This window comes from Balaenoptera ricei, chromosome 10 (genome assembly GCF_028023285.1).
Source record: "Balaenoptera ricei isolate mBalRic1 chromosome 10, mBalRic1.hap2, whole genome shotgun sequence".
Taxonomy (NCBI): domain Eukaryota; kingdom Metazoa; phylum Chordata; class Mammalia; order Artiodactyla; family Balaenopteridae; genus Balaenoptera; species Balaenoptera ricei.
Window position 1 is genome coordinate 8,910,858 of NC_082648.1, and position 26,344 is coordinate 8,937,201.

At 41.8% G+C, this 26,344-nt stretch overlaps 1 protein-coding gene across 2 annotated transcripts; it reads right to left on the reverse strand.

Annotated features, from left to right (window-relative positions):
• Window positions 1–3,125: 3,125 nt before the first annotated feature.
• On the reverse strand, window positions 3,126–26,224 carry YBX3 (Y-box binding protein 3). Of its 2 annotated transcripts, XM_059935302.1 has the most exons (10): window positions 25,786–26,224; window positions 22,017–22,080; window positions 20,995–21,028; window positions 18,523–18,612; window positions 16,509–16,631; window positions 13,305–13,514; window positions 8,712–8,809; window positions 6,415–6,586; window positions 5,734–5,833; window positions 3,126–3,721 (listed from the first exon to the last, which is right to left on the reverse strand). In XM_059935302.1, the coding sequence occupies exons 1-9, from the start codon at window positions 26,045–26,047 to the stop codon at window positions 5,768–5,770; spliced, it is 1,119 nt and encodes a 372-aa protein (XP_059791285.1). In that variant the 5' UTR covers window positions 26,048–26,224; the 3' UTR covers window positions 3,126–3,721; window positions 5,734–5,767. The 2 variants fall into 2 exon arrangements, with proteins under 2 accessions (XP_059791285.1, XP_059791284.1); XM_059935301.1 differs by lacking the exon at window positions 13,305–13,514 and having other exon boundaries at window positions 25,786–26,134.
• Between the last annotated feature and the right edge of the window lie 120 nt (window positions 26,225–26,344).

Sequence of the window (26,344 nt, forward strand, 5' to 3'; positions counted from 1 at the left end):
ACACACACGCATGCAATTCCCAATGTTTTTATTGCTTGGTAAATCCTGTTCCCAGTGGTGCCATGTCAATGTAGCAGGTATAGGAGTCACCCAGAACTCCACAGGTGAAATCCTCCATGAATTAAAGTGAGAAGATCAGTGCATGAAAGGATGATACTATGGCAGTAACAAAGTAGCAATTTCTCATTTCTCACATGCTTCCACTCTATACCCTTCTTAACGGAATACTGCCCAAACTACAGGGGCTGGGGGAAATATTACATTATCAGTGTGGGTTTCAATTCCATTACAGCTTCCCATCCCCATTCTGAGAACCTGGGTGGCTCTGGAACTAGCTTATCAGTTAAAATGAAATGCTTTCACCCTGAGAAAGTCACAAAGCTGATGAAGTCTTTACTGCCACTGACAAGATCACCTAATTTTCAGAGATTTCTACCAGCACCTGCTTCCTTTCTAGACTTTTCCTATTAAACCAGACATTCATGCCATAATATATACAATTATTCCTCTAAAGTCAAGAGGTTTTTTCCCTCTTTTCAGCTGAAACCAAGTACAAGCTCTTGGATTTAATGTGTCAGTTCTAAGATTCAAAGAACTTTATTACTTCAAAATTTCGAAGTATTAGTCTTTATAAATACATTTCTTCAATCCACTAAGGGCAAAAGTACTTTCGAAAATTGCCTCTGTGCAATAAACGCAGGAATCCCTATAATGCTGTTGCAATTGATATATTTGTGACGTGAAAACACCCAGCATTACTTGGCACATAGCAGGCAGGCACTCTATCATTTTGAGTTGCATAGGGCTACTTTCCCAATAGGTGCTGTTGCAAATATGCAAAACTCCAGAGCTTCAAATGAATACCGATCACAGCTAATGTGTAATCACGGTATAACAGGCTCTAGTTAATCTCTATAGCTGTGCTCCCATCCAGGGGCCGTGTGTCTCTTGGTAAAGTAATTCAAGTCCCTGATTTTGTGCTGTAAAAGAACTTAACTTCAGGCCCATCCTCATATCACATTCAATTTGTATTTTCTCCTGTAGCTCCAACCAGTGTGTTGTAGGGTTGTAATTATATACACTACCAAAGTTAAGACTTTTTTTCCCCAACTCTATGCACTCATTGCTACATTTTTTTCTCTAGAAATAGAATAGCTGTAACCCTGATGGATGGTGGTATTTAGAGGTAAGGGTGTTGGAATGACAAAGTGTTTATAATTGCAATGTTGAAAAACCCTCAATACCCAGTAACAGAAGACTGACACAGGTATGGGGAGCTATGTAGTGCGAAGTTATGGAGCCAGTATAAAGGATAAGAGGACTCTACATACACTGGTGATGGAACAAGAGGAAAGATATTAGGTGGAAAAAAATCTCAGGGCCCAAATGTATATGGTACATTTTTAAAAAAACATTTTAAAAACTATGTTGGAGGGCTTCCCTGGTGGCGCAGTGGTTGAGAATCTGCCTGCTAATGCAGGGGACACGGGTTCGAGCCCTGGTCTGGGAAGATCCCACATGCCGCGGAGCAACTAGGCCCGTGAGCCACAACTACTGAGCCTGCGCGTCTGGAGCCTGTGCTCCGCAGCAAGAGAGGCCGCGATAGTGAGAGGCCCGCGCACCGCGATGAAGAGTGGCCTCCGCTTGCCACAACTAGAGAAAGCCCTCACACAGAAACGAAGACCCAACACAGCCATAAATAAATAAATAAATAAATAAATAAAAATTAAAAAAAAAAAATCCGTGGACTCCCATATGCCTATGTAATAATCCACAAGATCATTCTATAAAAAAAAAAAAAGTATGTTGGAAATACTCCATAATAATAAAATTGCTTTAAAATGAGCAGGGAAAAGGGGAAAGTTAGAAAAGAGAGCAAACAGCTGGGCAGTAAAGTTACCTACAGAATTATAACAACAGATGTATAAGTCTCGTTAGAGACAATTAAGACCCCATCTCCCCGAATTCACATTAGTTGGTCAGACATACACATGCACACAGACTCACGCACAAAAGATATCTGAAATAGATGTATGTTTTAAAAACATGCTAACCGGTTGCCTTGAGGGAACCAGGACTGAGATGGGAGACTTACTTCATAAAATACTTTTTTATACCTTTGAACATTTTTGCCTTGTATATATTACCAATTTTGATTTTTTTAAACTTGCAAAGCAATACAAGGTTCTTGAACAATCCAATTTCTCCAGCTTATGATTTCTCAAACAAGCCACGTATGCTCCCTGCTTAGAGTCTTTGCATCTGCTCCCTCTGCCTGGAATGTTCTTCTCTCCAGATAGTCAAATGGTTATCCATCTCTCACCACAGGACTCCATTTATATATCCTCTTATCTTATAGGAAAGACACCCCCCTTTAAAATAAACATACCTCCCACAATTATGCCAATCTCTGCCCCTTACCATGTTTTATTTTTCTTTATAACATATATTGCCATCTGATATTAAATTTCACATTTGTTTACATATTTGTTGATTCTCTATATTCACTCACTAAAAGGCAAACTCAGCGGGACTCGGGTCTTTTGTGGGTTTGTGCCACTCGAACAGTGCTTTGCGCAAGCCTAGGCTCAAGTATGTACTTGATTTAGGGAATAAACAATTTGAAAGGTGCAGTGGATCTGAGAAGTAACTCAACAGAACTGACATATACTGTAGTGTCTCTCAACCTAGGGGCATCATCTACTCCCTGGGGGAAGAAATTTGTAGTGCGGTTGCAAAGAGGCCCCCTTCCTCTTTTCTGAAAGACACACATATATAAGCACGACACAGCAGTTGGTGGTGAAAACCTCTGCGGTTAGAAGTTCAAGGATATTAGAACTACTAACCCCTTCATTAACCTAAAGGAAGCTGTTAACCGAAATGTCATCAACCATCTCAACCAGGATTAGTCAAGAGCTAAGAGCACCAAACCAAACATGCCTATTGCTGAACTCAGATGTGAACTTGTTCATTCCAAAAACAACCCCATTTCCTATGCTCTCAGCTCATACGCCTACATTTACTAAAGAGCGCTATTCCACCTGTACCTTTGGCTCTGAGCTTACTATTCAGCGAACGAAGTGACGAAAAAAGACCAAAAAAAAAAAAGACAAAACAACTCCAGCTGAGATAGGAAAACATACTTCAGCTATACATCTTTTCCTTTCAAGGGTAAAAATTTTATTTTTGAGGAATTCATACTGCACATTTTCAAAGAGAGTCACATAAGAAAGCAAACTGTTATCCTCCCCTCATCCTCAAAATAAATAAGAAGGGCATAAAATTTCTTTTTAACTCATGAAAGTTTAGCACCAGCATCCAAAATGAACAAAAAAGGAAAAAAAAGCATTTACTACATATTTTAGATTTCTTTGGTTGGGGGGGGGGGGTCTCCCCATGTGGTATTAATATTTCTTCTTTCAATTCATATTACCAAAACAGTAAAAACCAGGAAAAAAATATAAACCTAGTGGCTGCTGAAACCAGGGAGGTTGCTCTCTTGTTGCGTGCAGGCATTCCCAGGATCTCAGCTGCTGGAAAAACTGGCTGACGCTTTCCTTGTATAGCTGTTTGCTTCGTAAAGAATAGTAGTGAGCATTCTAATGTCCACGTCTTGGTTATTAGTCTTCCACTTTATTGCTTGGACGTTTCTTTGGTGTTGGTAAGGTTGCGGTCTGCTTTTTGCTTTATTTTTTGAATGGTCATTAATTATTTAGGTCACCTGGAAAAAATTCAAATCAAACTTATGAAGAGTGACAAGATGACCAAGAGTTAAAGAATAAAACGGCAAAAATTATCTGTTTTTTATGTAGTTCAAAAAATCAATTTTCAAAAGCTCTAAACAAAATCTTACACTGTGTATCTTTTATAGATTTGTAAACTGAAACATTAATTTAATGGAAAATTTTTAATAAAACATTTTTATAAACCAGAACAGTCAGTACACAATAGTAAAAATTCTAGAAAATTCTAGAAAATTATCATCATGAAGCTTTTTCAAATAAATGATACTATAGCATTGATAATTCTTCATAATCATTTTAGTGGCTGTACAATATCTCCTAATAGGGATATACCACAGTATTTAACCACTTCTCCAACATTAGATTGTAAATAGAAATTTTTTTCCCCTATATTTTGGATTATTTCTTTAGGAACAATACCTAAAAATAATGTTACCAAGTAAAAGTTTATGGCCAAATGATTAATATATAATTCCGTCAGTTAATGTGAGCAAGTGTGAATACGGAATTTATTTCTATAATAAACTGTCCATGCTACCCAGAGATAAAACAGAATATTCTCAGCATAGCAATTGTCTACCTAGTGAAAGGATAACTGAAATCCCAAACCTCTGCATATAAAAGCAGATGGCATTTAAAAAGTAGAAACTTAAAATGACCTCAAAATTTTACAAAATCTGAACAATTTTTGGAAAAAGAACACTGCTGCTATGAACTTTACAACCTATCTTTCAACTAAAAGCGAAGTCCTTATTTATGTAGTGAAAAGGGCAACAACCAAGAAATACTAAAAACTTAAACTTTCAGGACTTATTAGATGAAAAACCCAGAATGAAACCAACTATGGTTTATAAATTCTTGTAAGACTCGCTGAGTCAGTCTTTCTAGTATATTTCTACCTGTATAAATACAATTTCCAGGATCTTTAACAAGAAGACAGAAAAAAAGCAGGAAGCAACAATGAAGAAAAACAAGCTAACTTTTTTTTTTTCTTCTGGCTGCGTTGGGTCTTTGTTGCTGCACGCGGGCTTTCTCTAGTTGCGGCAAGGGGGGCTACTCTTCGTTGCGGTGCGTGGGCTCTAGGCACACGGGCTCAGTAGTTGTGGCACACGGGCTCAGTAGTTGTGGCACACGGGCTCAGTAGTTGTGGCTCACAGGCTCTAGAGCGCAGGCTCAGTAGTTGTGGCGCACGGGCTTAGTTGCTCCGCGGCATGTGGGATCTTCCAGGACCAGGGCTCGAACCCGTGTCCCCTGCATTGGCAGGCGGGTTCTTAACCACAGCACCACCAGGGAAGCCCAAAGCAAGCTAACTTTTATGGAGAGGTTACTCTTTGCCGCGTCCTGCTTAAGCACCTCATATGTGTTATCTCACTAAGTCTTTGCAGCAACCCTAGTGGGGAATCTAGCCAAGTATCCTCATTTTACCAGCAGCCGACAGTACCGCTGCAGAGGATAAATCAACTGCTCAAGATCATTCAAGCAAATGACTACTAGCTCCTGCACTGGATATATAAACCCACTGGCTCTCACGTACTACACATACTGCCTCAAAATAATGTTGGTTATCAAAGAGAAAAGGGAAGGAAAAAAACACATTCTTGTTTACTCTACAGATCACAGTCTCTGTTATTCAAATGAGGCCTTGTCAGGCACTTTAAAATTATCAAATTGGCCACGAGGTGTCACAAAAGTGAAACTCTCAAAAGTTTTCTGAGGTGGTGATAATAGTTAACAACTGTCTATCTAGAAAAATGAATTTGACTCTCATTAACTCTGTCTGCATATTTGTGTCCCCAATGCCTAGCAAAATAAGATCAGCCTCAGAGATATTTCACCACCAAAGCCGCTCTTTCTCCAGAATCCTGATGGAGATCAGAAAGTTCGCCCAGATGAATTACAGAACTAGTTGAGACTGATCTGTGCTACTGTTGAGAAATCAGTGCTATTCAAAGAGAATATCAGCTCCTGTGCCAGCCGCCCGAGCTCCTACCTGCTGATGGTGAAGGTGCCTGGGGAGCCGGATGTTACTCGACACTGCTCTGCTCGGGGGCTGGAGCAGGGTTCTCAGATGGTGCTTCACCTGCCTTGGTCTGAAACACACAACAAAACCACAAACCAGAAACTAACTGATTCATACGGCAGTGGAAAGTTCAAGACTGAAAGGTCTCACAAGTCGGGATCTGTGAAGGTAAGTCACTGTGCAAAATCTTAACTACTCTTAAAGTATGAGGAAAAAATTAGAACCACAGAAGAATGGCCTCCAGATGGCAACTAAACACCACCACTCTCCATAGCAAAAAGCCATAAAAAATATACAGTTGCTTCCAACATGTGCTGAGAAGCAGGTTCCTCTCTCTAAACACTGTCTTTTGTTTGGAAAGCTCTAAACATTCTAGCTAGAATGCTAACTGGTTGAATTCAAATATTTGGTTTGTGATATGTGCAGGGCATTCTCTCTCTCTGTCTCTCTCTCTATATATTTATACACACACACACACACACACGCACACATATATAAATGAACAATGTTATACACAAAAATATATGATACATATTATACATATTTTAAGTCTCAGTTTTCAGATTATAAAACCACTCTTAGAAGGGAATACTAAAGCTTGACATGATTAAGGATGATCTGGCAGCATCCCCTCCGGCTGGCTGGACTCACCTCTTTGCCATCTTGTGCAGGAGCATTCGGAGGACGGGGGCGACGCCGATAGTTATAGGGGCGCCGGTATCCACGGCGAGCAGGTGGCTGGTTTGGACCATTGGCCGCTTGTTGATTCTCTTTATCTTCAGCCTCTCCAACCGCTGGGGCAGGTCGTGGGCGAGGAGGGCCCCTAGAGCAGAGAACACAGGAGAAAAGAGAACAGATGCCCTCAAGAACATCAGGTTTTATTTATTTATTTATTTATTTATTTTTTGGCTGCGCTGAGCAGCTTGTGGGATCTTAGTTCCCCAACCAGGGACTGAACCCGGGCCCTCAGCAGTGAGAGGGCGGAGTCCTAACCACTGGACCGCCAGGGAATTCCCAGGTTTTATTTTTAAAGATTAAAAAGTCAAGGGATCAAGACTTACTGTTAGAATTATGCACAGGCAAGTGGAACAAAGATGTGGTGAAAACACCCTATCTTTCTGTCATCTTCCCCCTTCACCTGAACACCGTGAACAAACATATACCGAACATACACTATGATCCTACCAGGCACTTTGACAGGCACTGAGGATGGAGAAATTAGAAAAGAAAAGCGCTCCCATATCTGCCCTCCATCGACAGCATGCAGTGGAGTCTAAGGGGATTCGACGTGGGAGGCAAACGCACAGCGCTCACTGTGTGCCAAAGCCTGTGCTGGTGTGTTTTCACGTTAATTATCTAATTTAATTTCAGGGCTAATTCTGTGAGTTTAAGATTTACAGTAAGAAAACCAAGGGGTTTAAAGAGGTTAAGTATCTGGTTGAACCATAAAGGACTCCTGCTTTTATAGGTCAAAAAAGGTCAAATGCAACTTTGATCACACAGCTAGAGATTGCCAGAGCTGGGGTTCACATACACTACTGTCTTTTTTCTGTTTTCCTGAAGACATTTCTATGAAGCCTCTTTTATTTCCAAAGTCCCTTGTAATGAATCATTAGAATGACTATGTCTAACTCTGAAACGAATCTTGGGAGAAAAGAAGACGTAGAGTGTTACAAATCCTTCCCCAAATAATATACTTACTCGCCTCCCAACAAACCCATATTGCCACACTTCATTCGGGAATGAAGCTCCTCAAGGACAGGGTAAAGCAACAGGAAGGCTTATAATATAAAAAGCTTAAAAAGAATCTTAGGGAGTCTAGCCCAATCCAGTCTTCACAAGGGATAAAGCAGCAATAAAATAACACTCCTGCACTAATCTTTTTTTTTTTTTTTAATAAATTTATTTATTTTATGTATTTATGTTTGGCTGCGTTGGGTCTTCATTGCTGCACGTGGATTTTCTCTAGTTGCTGAGAGCGGGGGTTTACTCTTCGTTGTGGTGTGCAGGCTTCTCATGGCGGTGGCTTCTCCTGCTGCAGAGCACAGGCTTTAGGCACACAGGCTTCAGCAGTTGTGGCTCGTGGGCTCCAGTAGCTGTGGCTCGCAGGCTCTAGAGCGCGGGCTCAGTAGTTGTGGCGCACAGGTTTAGTTGCTCCGCGGCATGTGGGATCTTCCCGGACCAGGGCTCGAACCCATGTCCCCTGCATTGGCAGGCGGATTCTTAACCACTGCGCCACCGGGGAAGTCCCTCCTTCACTAACCTTAACAATGTTGGTAGTAGTACTAATCGATTAATTTATTGAGGGCTTACTATACCAGGCATCACACTGATTACCTGAAACGCCTTAGTATATCTAACCCTATGACAGCGGTAGAATATCCCTTACTGTCCACTGCATAAGCTGGTGACTAAGTCTAAGAGGAGTCCTGAAACTTGCCGGAGGAGATACAGCTACACAGGGGCTGCTAATCGTAGGGTGGGGATTTAAACACAGACGATATGATCTGTAGGCTGATTTAACCCCCGCATTAGACGGCCCCGGTTATCAGAATATTCAGTGTCCCAAACACTCGCTGGCAGCCAACTCTCCCTCCATTCATAGCACCACCACCGAATGAATGACCCATCAATTCATTTCCACTTATCTCGTTCAATATAATAAAAATCCAGTATGACTTTACATCATGGGAAAGTACTCAGAAGTAAATGCTGCTCTGGTACAGGGATAACTAAAAAATCCTAATTGTTAAGCAGGGGGAATGCCACACAGCCGTGTGAAAACACAGATCGCAGAGCCCCTCCCACAACTTGGACATACGGTCCAAACAGCCACATCTTCTCATTACATAAGAAATCCACAAAACAGACCTGCAACGTCCTCTTCCATCCTACTGTCGCTCACAAGTTCTGCAATCGGTCATTAGCTCTTAGAAAACGTTACCTACCTACGGTACCTTGCGCGGTAAGTCGGATTTCGATGAACTGGTCCCTGAAGTTGTGCTCCCTCTGGGACTCCATCCTTCATCTCTCCAATCTCACCCGCCTAGGAGGAGGCAAGGAGAGCTGAAGATGAGTGTCAGGCTACAGGATATGAGACACGGCACACAGTTGCCTTCAGAAATTTTTTTAAAAGGAGAAAATGAAAGGCTTCATTACAGAGCTGGGAACTCTCAATTCTAACAGTGAACTATGTACTGATTAGATCTGTGTGAATGACAGGAAAGAAAGAAAGACTCATTCTCACTAGACAGTCTTTTGCCTTAGACAGTCTTTTGCCTTATCCCAGTACACCTAAATTTATTTTACAATATTAAAAATTTTGAAGTGTTCCATTCACCTCTTGAAAGAAAACCTCTATTACAAAAGGAAATGGAATAATGTACTACACTGGAGCAAAGAGAATCTTTTCAGTCTTTTCAAACTCAGATCCACTCATTCTACAGACTGGGTATCCCTTCAATACGGTAATGGTTTCTACATTCAAAGTTTCCACCACACCTTCATCTCTGATTTCTTCCTTTCACAATTTTTTCCTTTCATCTGTTTGCATTATTTATTGAAGTATAGCATTAAAAAGATAAAATATCCTTCCTTGAGAAATTTATTTTAAGCTGGGGAAATAATATATCGCAGAACTTCAAGGGAAGAAAGAGCTAAAAACCAACAAACAAAAAAACCCACCAACAATCTCTGAAATTCTTTATAATACAGCCACATCTCAATCTTTGTTTTTCCCCCTCAAAAGTAATATCCCTTCTTTCTCCGTATTTCACTAAGAAAAGAGAAGCAATTAGAGAAGAATCTCCACGTTCTTTCACCATCAAATCTACCAACCTACTGCACTTGCTTTTTCTTCTCGCATTACACTGATTAAGTGGTCCATGCTCATAGCCAAAGCCAGCCCCTCTTTCTGGCCTGCTAGGGCACTTGAACTCTCAATCCCCCACCCCCTTCTCTCCTCCATCATTTCCTTCCAGGCATATAAACATGTTGAAATAGCACCCATCTTCTCCAACTTTTTTCTTTAAATAATCACAAACTTACAGGACAGCTGGAAGTATAGACTCTAATCCTCAGACTCCATTCGAGTTTCACCAGTTGTCCCAGTAACGTTCTTTACAGCAAGGGACTCATTTGGAACCATGCCTTGAATCTAGTTGTCTCTTTATCTGAACAGTTCTTCAATCTTTACTTGGTTTTCACAACCTTGACACTTTTAAAGGTTACAGGAGCAGTTATTTTGTAAAACATCCCTCAGTTGGGGCTGTTTGGTGTCTTCTCATGATTTAGCTTATGCACCTTTGGAAGGGAAGCCACAAAAGTGGCACTGGATTCTTCTCACTGCATCCTGTCAGACGGCATATGGTTTCAATCCGTACCGTTACGGACAGTGTTCACTTTGAGAAGCAGTACGGCTCCTCCAGGGTAAGTTTACTCTATCCCCCTTTGTAATTTATGAGGATTTTGTGAAGAAGTACTTTCAAAGTCTATAAATATTTCACTCCTTATCAAATTCAATATATTTGTTTGTCTGTATCTGTAAAGCCTCATGGTTTTCTATGCTATTCAATGAGTTATAATCTGTTACTATCATTAGTGGCCAATGGGAACCCTTTCCAGCTGGCTCATGGCCTATTGGACGTGTCTCCAGCATTCTTTGAGCACTTCCTTGCTTTCTGGCACAGCAAGATGTTCCAGGCTCATATTGTACTCTCTCTGGCCTGGCTCTGAAATCAGCCGTTTCTCCAGAGGGGCTTCTTTTTATTGGAGAATGGTATTTATAAATGAAAAATCGAGGGCCAGACATGCTCAATGCTATTAACGTGTCATTGACTTCAGGCCATTTTAGTAGGCAGAAATAAGGCACACACACACACACACACACAAATACATAGGCACATACACACACTGTAAGTTACACATGCGTAAATGTGTGTATGTGTGTGTGTGTGTGTGGCATATTTGATCTGCCCAAGAGAAGATCTCCAAATGACTTCTGTGTTTCCGCCCAAACCTGGCCTCTCTTCACAAAGGTACCCTTCACTCCTCACACCACACGTTCACTCCATCATCACATGTTGCCCCTTCCATGCTGAAAACATTTCCTAAATCTGACCACTCCTCACACCTCCACTGCTAGCACTCTAATCCGTGCCCGCCTGATCCCCTCTCCACGGGGGAAGTACGTTAGCTGGTCTCCCTACTTCTGCTGCTGCCCCCCGGGGTCTAGCCTCCTTAAACTGTCCAGTGATTCCTCAAATACGTTCCTCCCCTATTTAGATCCCTTAACTGGTTTTTCAGCACATTTGGGGTAGGTCAATAGTTCTTATCTTGGTCTACCCAGCATGCTTGACCTGCCCTAAGACAGCACCTTAATCTCACCTCACCCCTCTCTTCACTCACACCATCCCAAACACATGAGCCTCCCTTACTTCTCTGAACAAGCTGCTGCTTCCTCAGGAACTTTGATACACACACACACACACACACACACGCACACACAGAAACAGTAATGAACATGTATAAAGGATAAGCCTTTACTGGAATGACAGAATGGGAAGAGACTGGACAGACAGACTGAGTTTAAACCAAGCTCTACCACTTCTTGCCCATGTAACCTTAGGTAAAAGTTGCTAATTTTTTAAACTACTCAAATCCCTTCATTTGTAACAACAACAAAAATCTGGATACCACTGCCAACTCCAAAAATCTGTAGGGAAAACTAAGAACTGATTTCAAACATCTGTCCCTTGGTGGATGCCAAACAATGTTGCTCCTTTTCCTCTGTCATATAATTCTTTTCTCACAGACTACAAACAGCTGATTTAGCTCAGTAACCAATTCGACTTATTTTTCAAATATCTAGAATTATTATCTTTAAAAAAATGGAAGTCATCTGGACACTGATATATCATGCTATATTACGTCCTCGGTACAGAAGGGAAATACTATTGGCCTTCATATTTTCATTTTTTTCCTGTTGTGTCCAATAAATTTCACAGTTTTGTATATACAATAGTAGAAAATGTTGGCAAAGACTTTTCCATTTGACCTCAACAATCTTTACCATCTCAGAGATCTCTCTATAGTTTTAAGCCATTACATGGACAACCTGGAAGTAGCCTAAACTATACAGAAGAAAGTTCTACAAATTTTTGTTTGGTGCTGTTGGTTGGCTTAAGCCGACTTCTGTCACTGAACATTAAACATGGTATGTATTAGAAGGGTTCTAAGGAAAAACTGTTGAAGATTTCATGTTAGCTATTAAATGAGTAAGAATTTCAACCCAAGTTAAGAGAACTAAATGTGGTTACCAGAATATGCACATTTTCAAAATTAGTTTTCAACTTGCTCTTCTGCATCGCACCAAAGAACCCCTTTGCTCTGAACCTCCCATTCCTAAGGTGAAATATACTTTATTTCAAACGATCTAGAAGATAATCATCATATTCTCAAAAAAGTGTGATACACACGTATATGCTAATACTAAGAAGGATTATTTCAGGAAGGTACTACTAATGCCCTAAAAATAAATGTGTATTCCAATCTCCCTGACTCTCCCTGTCCTCATTTCCTAGAGGCCCAGGGTGCTGCCCTCTAAAGAAACCTACTATGCCTCATGTACCCAATCTCTCCATATATGTAAGGCTACTTGTTATTTTTAGCACATTTGTCAGGGACAGCTGTTAAAGAGTAGAAGGGGAAAAAAAACAAGAAGCCATGTAGAAAGAACACAGTCATGCATGATAGGAAGGGAAAAGGGCAGCAAAGAATAGACTGAACATAATGTTCAGTCAAAACACTTAGTAAAAAAACAAAAACCAAGGATACTAAGAGGAAGAAGTTGTAGCTGGTAGTAACTAACAAAAATGATGTCCTATCCCGAGATTTCCAAGTTTCCTGGGAACTGCAAAGCTGTTAAAAGGCTTATTACTTACAGGTCAAGTTCATGATAGTTGTATCAATATTTTGCAGTAAAAAGGAGAACCAATCGAGAATCAACAATCTCTACTCTGTGTTAGGTTTTCTTAATAATCAACACTATTTCATCTAAATTAAGGACTTTATATAGACATTCTCCAACCTGAGGCATCACACTAAGGTCTTTACCTTTGATTTAGTCATCACAACCCCACAGTGAGGCAATTATCTCCATTCAATGGATGGCCAAGTTAACCTCAAAAGCTCACAGACGGAGGCAAGATTCAAATCCAGGACCGCCTGGCTTCAGAGTTCAGCGCTTACACATACCAGCTGTCTCTACTTTACGTCTCTCTTCCATAAACTAGAACTGTACCCTGTCCACCCAGCGTCCCCGGTTATAGGCATGGCCCAGGTGGTCGTGCTTGTAGAAGTGTGACTAGCATGAATGCTCTGAGAAGGCCGCCTAGTCTACTTTGGAAGCATCGGGAAGGCAAAAGCAAGGTTTGATTTCCGGCCACTGGTGCTGGAGGAGGAGGAGGAGGAGGAGGAGGAGGAGGCGGAGGAAGGACGGAGGGACGAGGACTGCTGAAGAGGAGCCCCCGGTGCAAGTTTACCTGCGTTCCGTTGGGATGGGGAAAGACCCGGGAGCGGCGGTCAGAGGTCTGTCCCACGTGGTAAGGCGGGAAGCGCCGCGGGTACTGGGGGCGGTACTGGGGGCGGTACTGGGGGCGGCGCCGCTGACTCAGGGCCCCAGCGAGCTGCCCGTCAGCGGCGGAGGCGCCAAATCCTTCGCTGCCGCTCCCTTCCTCCTCCTCCCCAGCGCACTAGCGAGGCAAGGAAACAGAGGTTCAGAAGACGCTTCGGCAAGATGAGAACCAAAGAGTACCATGTAGGGTGAATGTCAACGGAAGAAAACAATCTCTCCCCCAAAGGGACAATCCCGTCTATTAGACGGACAAAAATGCATTTAACCCAGATTATCAGGTGATTGACTGGGATAAACCACATTTAGATTCAAGTAGATCTGCCGCACATAAAATACCAAGAAGCAGAAAGGCAAGTGCAATCAATCTCTAACGAATTTAGTTCCCATCTAATTAGAATTGGTGAATACCAGTTGACCAGCCACCCAAAAAACATATACAAGTTTAGAATATTTAGTTCCACCAAATGTGTCTCCCCCAACATTGGCCATCCACTGGGGCAAAGGTGAGAAAAATATGTTTTGTGGTGTTATCAACAGGTTGGTCCTAAGTGGTTTGCTTCCTGGAGCAGTTCTCAAAGTAGGGATGGGGGGCTCTCTGAAACCCTTCCCAGGGGGTTATTGAGATCAAACTATTCTCATAATGCTGGTAAGATGCTATCTGTCTTTGCTCCTCTCATTCTCTCATGAGTTGGGGGGGAAGAGGAATCACCCAGAAACTACAGTGACACGTGGCTTCTTGGCAGCCCCAATGCAGGAGCTGTGAGAATCCAGTTGTCTTCTATTAAACCGGAGATCAGTGATTTACAAAAACATAAAGCAACACCACTCTTCTCAGTTAAAAAATATAGTTTTCATGAAAAAAATGTTATTTATGTTTATAAACAATGAGCTTATTTTAAATAAACTAAATCTTTTAAATTTCTGCTTTACTTTCTAATACAATAAATATTAATAGGTATAAACACACATAAACAAAAACTCTGGGATCCCATATTTAAGCATATAAATGTGTCCAAAAACCAAAAGAGAACCACTGACTTATGGCATGATTCTCTTTATATGTTTAGGAATAAAGTTTTAATTGCACTTTAATAGACAGTAGTAAGTAATAAATACAGTTTCTGAATATAATAAACCTTATTAACAAAGGGAAGTACTGACTCATTTTATATTTTTTCCTGTATTTAAACTACCCTATCACATACTAATAATTTATATCAAAAAAAAATAAGCAAACAGCTAAATATCCCTCAAAGAATTTTTTATTTCAAATCCTACTTTACAGGGGGATTGCTATGCCAAAGGTAGTCTTAAGGGAAGCAACTATAATTTTTAAAAATGAACAAATTTAAAATGAACAAAATAAAATGACTGACATTGGGGTTGAGGATATTTAAGATTTAGAGCCCTCCAGAACAAAGCTCACATGGGCAACCCAATTCCCAAAGAGGAAAAGCTTCAACTACGGCCTCAACTAGTCTAATTTCAGAAAAACCAAGCCATTCTACAATTTAGAAAGCCTGTATCAGGTACAATCCCCAAATATGTAAAGACATATTAGCATAGAAAATGTTCACCAAAATAGTAAGGTTTTCTCTTTAGGTTTTCTGTATCTCTTGAGTCTTCTATAGCCAGATCTTTCGTTAAGAGTTTTACAAAATAAGAACAATGGCACCACCACTACCAAACATACTCAATAAGCTGTTAGGACTTAAAGACATCACAACAGAAAACCTTCATTTATGTTTACTTTCAGAATTTTGATAATTTTATTTCTAAATAACTTTCACATGCATGACTTCAGAATTTCCAGCTGAGGAGAAAAGCCTTCAAAGGAAAAGTTTTCACTAAAGGTTTTCGCCCACTTTTACTTCTGAATTAACCTAGAAATCAAAATAATTACAACTAGAACTCCGTGAATCTGGTGAACTTGAAAGACTAAATGCTATGGTAGCTCATTTCTACCACCCCCTACACAGCTTATTTTTAAAAATCACATAGGATAAGCAAAACATGGGTAAGAGAAATATAGAAATAGAAAAACAAGATGTCATAAGGAATCTGATAAAAATCAGTTTGGGCTGTGTGTGAAGATGACAGAATGAAGAGAGGAAGCATTTAGGTAAGCAGAAAGATATTAATCTATCAAAGTGTAGAGATAAATCATTCTCAATCTGCAAATACTTTCTTCCGGTGAGATTTTTCCAAAGTTTCCCTTGGATGTTATACATAGCCACAATCCTGTGCTCACAAAGCATCTTGTGATGCTAAACCTTCTTCTTATCCTTCAAACAGACTTAGTGTTCGGATTTCATTCCATAGTACCAATCCCAGGTACTAACTCCAGAAACATCAAAAAATGACTCACATAAAATAGGATCCTCATGACCACAAACTGGACGGGAGTCTTTTTGGGTGCCTTGAGAATACTTTAAACTGAGCCTCCTAAGAAAACTCCAGCCGGACTTGGTTGTAAGCCCTTCCACCTGGATTGGTACCAATCTAAAGAACTAAAAATCCAGAGCATTACTTATTGCTTCTTTACTTTGAAATGATGGGAAATGCAATGCTAAATAAAATAGCTACGTAACTGAGGCAAATTACTTGATATTTCTGTGGCCAGCACTGTTCATCACTTATTCCCGAGCCATTCCCCATCCCTCCTTGCCAACCAAAGGCTGACTTTCTTAGACGTTAACAAGGTAGGAACAACAGATTCAAGCCAGTCACAGGAATCCCGGTCCCCTTTCCCAGTGAATGCTGCATGACGCGGTTCTGGCTGGGTAAAAGAGCCAAAGAAAGAGAAAACCTTTTTGACAACCTTGGCACAGCAACCTTCATTAGGCCTTCTTGTTACAAGATAATTAAATGACTGTTCCTTGCAGCCAAATACATACAAACTGATACAACTGCTGAATGGCAAGTTTCCCATAAGACCAGTAGATACAGATAAATTCTGGACATGAAAAATTTCCCGTCTCCACCCACCCCGGGCCAAAAAAACCAGTGTGTCTCCAGGAGAAGATACAGCATTTATGTGCTCCAAGGATACACACTTGAGTTTAGATGTGTGCATTTCTTCAATCACTGATTAGGGAGACAGACAACGTACATTACGGGGTGGTCCACGGCGTCTGCCGTAGTAGCCGCGTCTGTAGCGGCGCCGATCTGCAGCATATCGGCTCCCTTCCACGGGAACACCGTCCGGGCCAGTCACGTTGGCTGCTTCTGCACCCTGAGAAAGGGAAGAAGCAAAGACGGCCTCGGAGTTAAAAAGAAGCCAAAAGCACAGCCTTAGATAGCCAGAGGGTTGAAGACTGGCAGAACATACTAGAGATTCCTTCGGTGACCTAAAAAACACACCCATGTTTTAATAAGGTGAGCAAGGTGCTTGACGTCCTGATTTAAATGTATACAGCTTGACACCTGAAACTAACACGACATTGCTAATCAACTATACTCTCACATAAAATAAAAAGTTAAAGAAATAGTAATAATAAATGTATACAGCTTGTCTGCTTCCACAACCTTTGCCTTCTTGTTTGATTCAAGAGCAGTATATATCTGTTTAAGGAACACAAACTGGTAAATATAATGCAACTGTAACAAAGGAATGCTAGACCAGGAGGAATATTCCTCACTGGAAAATAACTGAGATAATGTTCTCTTCCTAGAAAATGTTGAAACCTGTGTTACTCTGTGAGGTACTAAGAGAATCCACTCGTGGGCTCACATGGCTCTGTCCAGCACTGAGCTACTGAGAGGGAAACTTCTCCCAGCTTGGCAGCAGCAGGAATGAACGGTCCTTGACTTAGCGTCCGCATATATACACAGTGTCCACAAATGTAGTCCCTCTCTAAACCTTCTTCTTATCCTTGAAACAGACTTAGCGTTCGGATTCTCATATGGACAAATGGATAAAGTAATGCTTCAAAAGTATAAAAAGTTCGGACAAAGGAGATTCAAAAGAGCGCATTTCCCACTCTACATCAATTTGTATAACCTCAAATTCTGAAAATATACAGAGGTAAAATTAACCTGGCAAAACAAAATTTTAAGAGTTGGGTGAGACATTAGAGATCATTACAGGCCAGCATTTGCAGGTAGATAATTTGAAACTCCAAGAGGTTTGCAAGATAACCCGGGGATCACATTGGTAAAGAAATCATTTAAATTTCTACATTAGGTGGAATAAAGTTGTTGTTCTTTCAAAGCAGAAAACAGTTTGAGAGCTGCGAAGAATACGGACTATGGAATGAATGGTGTGTATGTGAAAACAGCACTCATTTGGGAGTGAACTAGTCATTCACTCAGCCTGTAATTCAGCTGCCACGATCAGCCTCCATGGCAGCAGTACCATATATGGCTTTAAAATGTTTTTATTCTTATCCTACATTGTTTTACTGATACCTAGAATATGCTGCTGATTAAAAACAAAGCATAAAGGACATTACTAATATTAGAATTAAGCATATAACAGTATAAAAAAAAAATCTGTAGATGCGCATCAAGATGATGCATTAGCTTCTTGGCCTGTTCTTCATCTGAAGATGGTTGTTATACAGTCTCTCAAGGTGCCTCTGGCTTTCCAAAACCCAAGCCAAAGAGAAAACACAGTGATTATATTTGATTTGAATCTTCTTTTATTGAGATTAAAACATTCTTTACTGTGTATTATTTGTGCAGAAGTGCTTATAAATCACAGCCTAAAAACTTTACTCTTAGAAAAAGATATCCTTGTTTTTTGCTTCTTGTGTTTTTTGGTTTCCTATTATGCACATGTTAACTTTTAAGAAATAAATGTTATTTTAAAAACCCTAAAAAGAGATATCTTTTGCCCCAAAGCAGCTTTTATCTATTTTTAATACTATAAAACAGTTTAATTTTAAACTACACTTGAATATACATTTGGTACCAAAATAAAATGTCATCTTATACCTTGAGAAATTAGCTTTTCCTTCCATGATTAAATAGGGTTCATCGTTTATTAAAATAGAAATTAAGATGTTCTTTTGTACTACATCAAACAATGTACATAATGACAAATTCATAAAGGGCTGAGAGACCATTTACTATGCAAGAGAGTTGTGCCAGCACCCTGGATACCCAGCCACAATTCCTCTCACCTTCTCTCCTTCAACCACATCAAACTCCACAGTTTCTCCATCTCCTACACTGCGCAGATATTTCCGTGGGTTATTCTTCTTGATGGCAGTCTGTCAAGAGAACAGAAAATTTTAAATGAAGTATGTGTCAAAACTGGCCACAGATTTCATTGCTCTCAAGTTTACTGGCTATACCGAAGAAATTGTTGATCTAACATTACTTTTAAAAATTACTCTCCCAACTAACCTGGATCTCCAAAACAACAAAAACGAAACAAAAAACAGTATAAAACTATGTTCCACATTACTGTCTTGATTCATGTTAGCCTTCAAAATTCATCTTGGTAGTTGGGTTAAACAGAATGTGCAGTTGCAGCCTGATGAACTAGTCGTGATACTGGATAGATGAGCTCCCTCACTCTGTTAAGTGTCTTAGATTCAGACTATATCTCCATCAGTGCAGGGGGCTGGTGGCGGGATGCCTTCATGAAATCTTACATACACACATAAACACAAAAATACGGGGACACAGATTTCTGTACACAAGAGAAACTGCTAACCTCGAAGAAATTTTAAAAATGCCAAGGGGATAAATATTTCCGTCAGAATATACGAAATTACCTCAAGAACAAAACATTGCTGATCGCCTTCTCCCCTCCCATTTTACGGATGAGGAAACCAACTGGAGGCTGATAAGGGATTTATCTGAGGTTATAAAAATACAGCCCGGGGGAAGAGGAGGGGAGATGGGGGACATTTATACCCCTTGTACTGTAACTCTATGATATTTATTCAAATTTTTCTCATCACACCATTAGTATGTCAACTTATCCCTACACACTCCCTGATAATACATTAAAAGTTAATGAAGATGTTATCCTGCATTGAACATCTGCACCTAAATATTTGCTTATGACTAGGCCTCTCTTCTTCAGTCAGTGGAGGGAAGAGAATAATTCCTGCAACGAATTCCCCATTTCTTTAGCTGGTATCTCTAAATAGTTAAAGGGGCTCTGAGTTTCTATGGAACTAGGTCAACCTTATTTTATAAAGCGATTAGGCATGTGTAATCCAGCCCTTCCCTTACTCTGAGTAGGAGGGAGGAAAAAGAAAAAAAAAAAGAAATGAGCCAATAGGGCAGAGACCTCACCCAGAGAGGAAAAAGGCAGCTCAGGACAGGATATACTCGCAGGCCTTGAACCCTCAGCCGGTCCAAAAACAGCCCCTCCCTGCCGGCTCTTCCCTTTTTCCTGTTAAACTGGGCAAGCCTCAACACACTGAGGTGACTCACCGCCCAGCTTCACAGGGGGCTGGAATCAGGTCAGTGAAGCTGGCCGCGGGCACAGAAACTTGTGAGGTCCTTTTACTCCAGCAGTCACCAAAAGGCAGCGTTCTTACCCCAAAAGGTCTATTAACCCCTAGGTGTTATAAGCAACACTCCCCTTAGGTCTGTTATGACTTTAAAAGTCCTTGTGTCTGAACCAATCTACTCCAGTTACCCAGGAGCAACTGAAATATAACTGATAGAAACCACAACCAGAGAGCTTTTTCTTAGCTATCACTCTCGCCAGTCACCAAACTCCACCCCATTATGCACACGATCCTGAAAAGAAGGAAACAAAAACACAGAAAACCAGACGCTTGACAGAGCCCTGGAGGTGAACATGCTGGTATTGGTACCTGCCTCTGCACTTCTTTGTTGTTATACACTGAGAACTGCACACGTACGCGAGACAATTCACTGAACACTAAATATACAAAAAGAACAGTAAGCGCACATAATGCTTCTTTTAACCTATTTTTCCAAGCAAGTCCAGGATACAGAACAACAGAATAACATCCTAGGCTAAGAATGTAAAGAAAAACTGAGCTTCCTGTACAGAGAAGCCCATGTTTTCCATATTTTACCCATTTTCTACATTTCCTTTGAATCTAGGGGGCTGCGGGCCTTCCTCACCTGGACATGAGCTAAGCGTGTCTCGTTCTCGCAGGAGAGAGGACTATCCTGGGAGTTGGGAGTTTCCTAATGTCTTAGATACACACACCCTAACCATCTGCTTCACTGTGCTATTTACTTCAAGTTCAAGCTGCTCTGATGGAGGAGCTTTAACCAATACACAGCCAGGCGCAAGGAAGATGGGGTCCAGCCCAACACAAGGAAGAACCACAGTCAGGGAGCATAGGATGCTAACATGGAAACAGAAGGGCTTTAGCTAAAGACTCAAAGGCATTAAAAATTAGAAAGTGGTCTGATTATTACTTCATGAGACTGCAAAAATAAAAACTGTCTGGAAACAGTTAATATGTTGGGACAGAAGAGCTTATGTGCAAATCTTAAAATGTAGAACTGGGCTCCCTTGCCAAAATAAAGTCCCAGAAAGAGTTTTGAGTAGAACAATAATGTGTAGGACTTCACTTTGGGAAAGGGATAATAGCACATTACAGACGCCCCTCTCCTCACAGAGCAAATGTCATACTTATCATCACTCTTACCTGATGTACGAATACATCTTCTTTGGTATCATTTCTGTTGGAAGACAAAAAGCTCACAATTAAAGGGACTAGGTATGTGGAAAAACTTAAAAGAACAGTTTAGATCCTAAGACCTCAAAACACAGCACAAATGTTTGTTTCTCCTCTAAACTCAATTCAGATGCCTCAGATCAATCCTCCTTAAAAACTTCTAAACCCAAAAGCTATCCATCTCACTCCTCCATACGACCACAGTGCTTGGACCCAAGCATACAGATTCAACCTACAGAAACATCCCTTTCCTCTCATCTCTCTCTAAATCACATGGTGTGTAACCAGAGCCCTAGATTTCCCTCCCAGCGAAAGCAAAGCAAGACAGCTAAAAGGACAGGGCACAGCTGTGAACTAGGCTCTCCTTACACTGAAACCTAAAACACCCCCCCCCAAACTGCCACCACCCACCAAAACATACAAGGAAGAAACTGGAGGAATTTTTTTAAAAAGGGGGGCCTGGGAGGGGGAATAGAGAAAAGGATGGTATCATATAAAAACATCAGAATACCCCCATAGCTTACAGCTGTGTTCTCATTCCTATATGGTTAGAAGTTACCATGGTTTAAAGAAAACACTACGGTTTCTACAGGACTTGGACCAGACCTGGGTTACAGATCCAGCTCAGTTACTCACTAGTTGTGCGACCTTAGGAAAGTTGCTTACCCAGTCTAAGACTCCACTTCTCCATCTGTGAAATTGTGGATACCAACTCAATTATCCTGAGGCCCTTCCCATTTCCCATTCATCCTCCCCACCGCCACCTTTTTTTTCTTTTAATGACTAGATTGTATAAAATAAGTACTTAACAATGTTTTAGAAAGGTATTTTAATTAATGTTTAATGATCAGTAGCTTAGAAATGAGAATATTTACGGTGCTCAGAAATCTGAAAACTTACACAAGCCATTCATAAAGTATGGGAAAAGACACCAACAGCAGGTGCCACAGCACCAGTAGGTATTTAAAACATGTAGAGGTACACACACCTACCGATTTATAAATCCATATCCATTTCTGACGTTGAACCATTTGACAGTGCCAAGGACTTTGGTGGCTAAAATAGGATTAAACAGATAAATTAGTATCTGACCTACAAAAAGATAAAGCTCATACCATTAAGGTCTTGATAGCATTATTTAAAGCCTAAACATACCCGAGGAAACCATTAAAAGCTTAACTCCAAAGTATACTGGGAGAAGAAAATGGAGCAAGTGAAGCTATCACAGGGAAATACTTTTCAGAAAGAATAAACCTTTCTTCCTCATGAAACTTTTCAATAAAGTCCTAAGATAAGGAGTGGTCGTAAGTCTATACAATTCTGCCATAATTAAAACTGAAAAACACTGCTTAAAGAAAAATGAAGCAAAACACACTCTTTAAAGCTTTACAACAGAAAAATGTTCTAAGTGCAAAAGAAGGGTCACAACGAAAACAACTGTAGACACATGAACAAGGTAAGTACCGACCACCTAACACATCACTTTCATCACACTTTGAAATAGCCGGCAAACTACATAGTGAAATAGTAGCTCCTTGTTAATAGCTCATCTACAGGGACCTGAAGAAACTTGTCTGGGTGCCAGATGGGGGCCTATCAAAGAAGTGGAGAGTAATAATAGAACTGAGGCCGGCTCAGCCCAGTTCTGTACTTACCACCCTGAGACATGATGTAACAGGCCTCTTCAAACCAGTGATGAATTTGGGATTCTGTTTCATTGTTTACCCTACTCTCTCCATTTGGTGGGAATCAAACCCTCAGCATTTTCTTATCACCTCCTCCCCTTTAACTTGATTATTGTCTCTACTTTCCCTCATGAGTAGGACCATTTCTGTAGAATGCCAGATCTTAATAGAACTCAAGAGAAGGAATCTAAACAAACAGTATGGTCATAGAGTTTATACTTCGTAGATTCATATTTGTTTCAGCCATTTATTATTTTAGATGACTCCCCTGAATCAACTGTGAATACCAAATCCAGTACCTCTAGAAATGCCTATGCCTAAATTTAGGAAAGGCATAAAGCAATTATCAAGACTCAGTGCAACAGGAAATGTGACAATAGAGTACCTTTAAAGAAGAAAAAAGCTTAGTAGAAAATAAAAGTAACAATTAACATTAATCCATGCTACCTTTCTATGCGATATAGAGTGTTTAATTTCCAAGGATAAACAATAAAGATTTGGCTTTTAAATTCAAGACTAAAACAGTAATTAGGACTTACTTTGCTGTGGGCAGGGTTAGTTCTGAGTTTTGCTAGATTGATATGCTTGGGGAAGTATTTTAGCTCTTTGTAAAAAAAAGAAAAACAAAAAACTCTTTATGCCTTCAAAGTCATTCAGCCCACCATTTACTGAGGAATCTCTGGCTCTTAGGCTAAGTAAGGAAGATCTCTCCAATGAAGAGATTAAACTATTAAAATCTTCAGTTTTAGGTCATTTAAATTAGAGCAGCAGGGCAAAGAGGAAAAAAACATTCTATGCTTTGGATCCAAATGTACACAGAAGACTGGTTTTGATAAATCATATGCTTTTAAATCGCACATTATTTCAAATCATATGCTTTTTGTGTCTCCCTTCATTTGCCCCAAAATTAATGATCTAGAAAAATATAAGGAAAATATAAAGTTAGGAACTCTTTTTGATTCATTTTCATATAGTTAATGTCTATAGGCACTGTCAAAGGCATAATCTTGATTAAAAAAGCAACACTAAGAGCGAGAAAGATGAAAGTGATTTTCAAGTATAACTTCAATCCAGGCTGAAGGTTATTTTTACTCCCACTGTAGTTTTTAAAAATTTCCTAATTCCACAAATATTGCTAATGACTTCATAAGGCCAAACACATCCATGCACTCTTCTTGCTTTAAAACCATAAACTCACTTTATATACACAGAACGGGAAGTGGGGACGGAGGAAGACCATCAGGCTTCATTAGGAGGGAAGTTTTCCTTCAGTCCTGTCAACTACTTTCCCTGGCCTGTGGCTATGCACTGAAGTTTAGAACCATTTGTAAAAACTAGAATGTGAGAATCCCAAACCAGAATTCCATTTCAGTCAGCACTGCGCCTGGCACATTTTAGGCACCATGTGCTTGCTTGGCTAAGGAAAGGAGATGGCAGAACACACTGGACAGAGATAGTATTGAAATGTCATGCAGAAGGCTGTCCTTGCTTTTGAGAGTTGGAATGACAGTGGAAAGATCCAAGACCTCCAGACTCATCATCACCAGGGATGTGCCTTAAGAGCAGTTGGTTGAGGAAATTGATTGATCTGTTTCTTTCATCTTTAAAGATATCTTCTTCAGTTTAAAATTCAGGAGTTTAGTTAGATCCAGAAAGGTACAAGGATCAAGCGAAAAACTGCAAAATTTCCTTTATGCGAAAATCAGTCAAATTAAGAATATATCCTAACACTGCTTTGGATAAGCCAAGGTTGTCTCTCTGACATTTTGCATGGAAGTGTTCCAAGACACACTTGTTGCAAACAATATCACAATAGGACACGGACTGGACTGAAGCAACTTTTAGCCCAGGGAAATGAGGCTTATTTTGTTTCTTAACCTGCACATGTTACATTTAGCACGTTGTTTGACAGTAACTGAGTAAAATTCAGCCCTGTGGGGAGGAGGAAAAAACAAAAAAAAAACATGAAAACAGTCCTCTCAAGGCAGGAAACATGGAATCGTATTAAACTTTCTTCACGTTATTCCCCCAATTTTCTTCCTAGAAAATTGCGCAGGCAAGGCTCAGAGAGATCAAACACGCCCCATCCAAAATACTGAAAATTTCTCGGAAGCATCCTACACCATCTCTGACCTTCCCCGTTTAATAAAAAGAGGGAGTGATAGAGCACACGCCCTCTGTGAGCCTGTTTTAAGGCCTCACACAGGGCGTTACTTAAGGAGAGAAGGCTGAAATACTCGACAAAACCAACGACCACAGCCATCCTTTGCGATGCTCTGCGCCCCCCACCCGACCTGAACACCTCAACTTCCGAGCTCCCTCCCTAAGTTACGAGTCCCAAGATAACGCTGTTGTGAACTAACGTCATACCCGCGCTTCCGACGAAGTTTTTTCAGCTGCTGCACCAAAGGCTTTCCCACAATCCAGGAAGAAGAGAGTGATTGGTAAACACTTCAGTGGTTCACTGCAGCAGCGGGCACAGAGAGGGAGGAGGACGCAGGACTAAGACCCAACTTTCCCGGAGAGGATTGCAACACCTCTCCGCCGGCAAGTGGCCGACAGAAGCATGGCCTCGTTCCCGCGCCCTCGTGGGAAGGGCGTCAGGGACAGACACCTGAGCCTTCCCAGCAAGAAGCCTTTCCACTTTTCCCTCCCCCGTCTCCTCTGAGCGCCTTCCTCTCCCCGAAGGAAATGCTCTCCTCACCCAGATACTACGCGAAGACTCCAAAGTCCCCGTCCCACGTGGGTGCCTGTCCCATCCCTACATCCACATCCATCCCAACCCCGTGTCCTCTCTCTCGACTGCCGCTCCTCTCCCCGTCGCACCGACGGATGCTTCGCCGCGGGATGCGACAGGGCCCGCCTAAGGGGCCCGAGTTAAGAACCCAATCTCCGGGCCCAGGACCAGGAGGAACATGCTCGGGCGGCCGGGAGCGCAGGGCGCCGCGCGCTCGCTCAGCAGCGCCTGCGGGACCGCGGCCACCGGCGGCGGGGACCCGACGTCCCCGGGGACCTCGTGCTGTCAGCGATCCCGCCCCCGTCCCGGGCAGCCCCCACCCTCCCGGGCCTGACTCACCGAGAACTTTCTTCTCCGCGTCTTCACTGCCCGCGGCGGCCGAAGAGGCGGGGGCCGCGGTGCCCGGGGCCGCGGGGGCTGCGTCCCCGCCGGGGTTGCCCGCGACCAGGGCGGCGGGCGCCGGGGCCGGGGCCTGGGGCGCGCCGCCGCCGCCGCCCGCCGGGCTCTTGGGCGCGGGGTCCTGGGGGGCCGCGGCGGCCGCCTCCGCCGGAGCCTGCGGGAGGGTGGTAGTGGTGGTGGTGGCCTCGCCCGCCTCGCTCATGCCGCCTCCTCCGCTCTCCCTCGGGCGCCTCGGTGGCGGTTGGTCGGCGGTTAGCGCGGCTGGAGGTCGCGGCGGCCGGGGCTCGCTCTTCGGGAGGCCGGTGCGGATCTCGAGGCGCTGGCGGCGGAGGCGGCTCGAGCTCTCGGGCTGCGCGCTCGCTCTTGGGCTCCTCGTTGGATCTTACTGCCCCAAAAATGGCCCCGCTCAAGTTTTTCTAGGCGGCGCACGGGCCGGGGAGGGAAGAGGGTGGGGAGAGTTGGCTCCGGAGTTGGGCATCGACTTCATTAGCATTTAAAG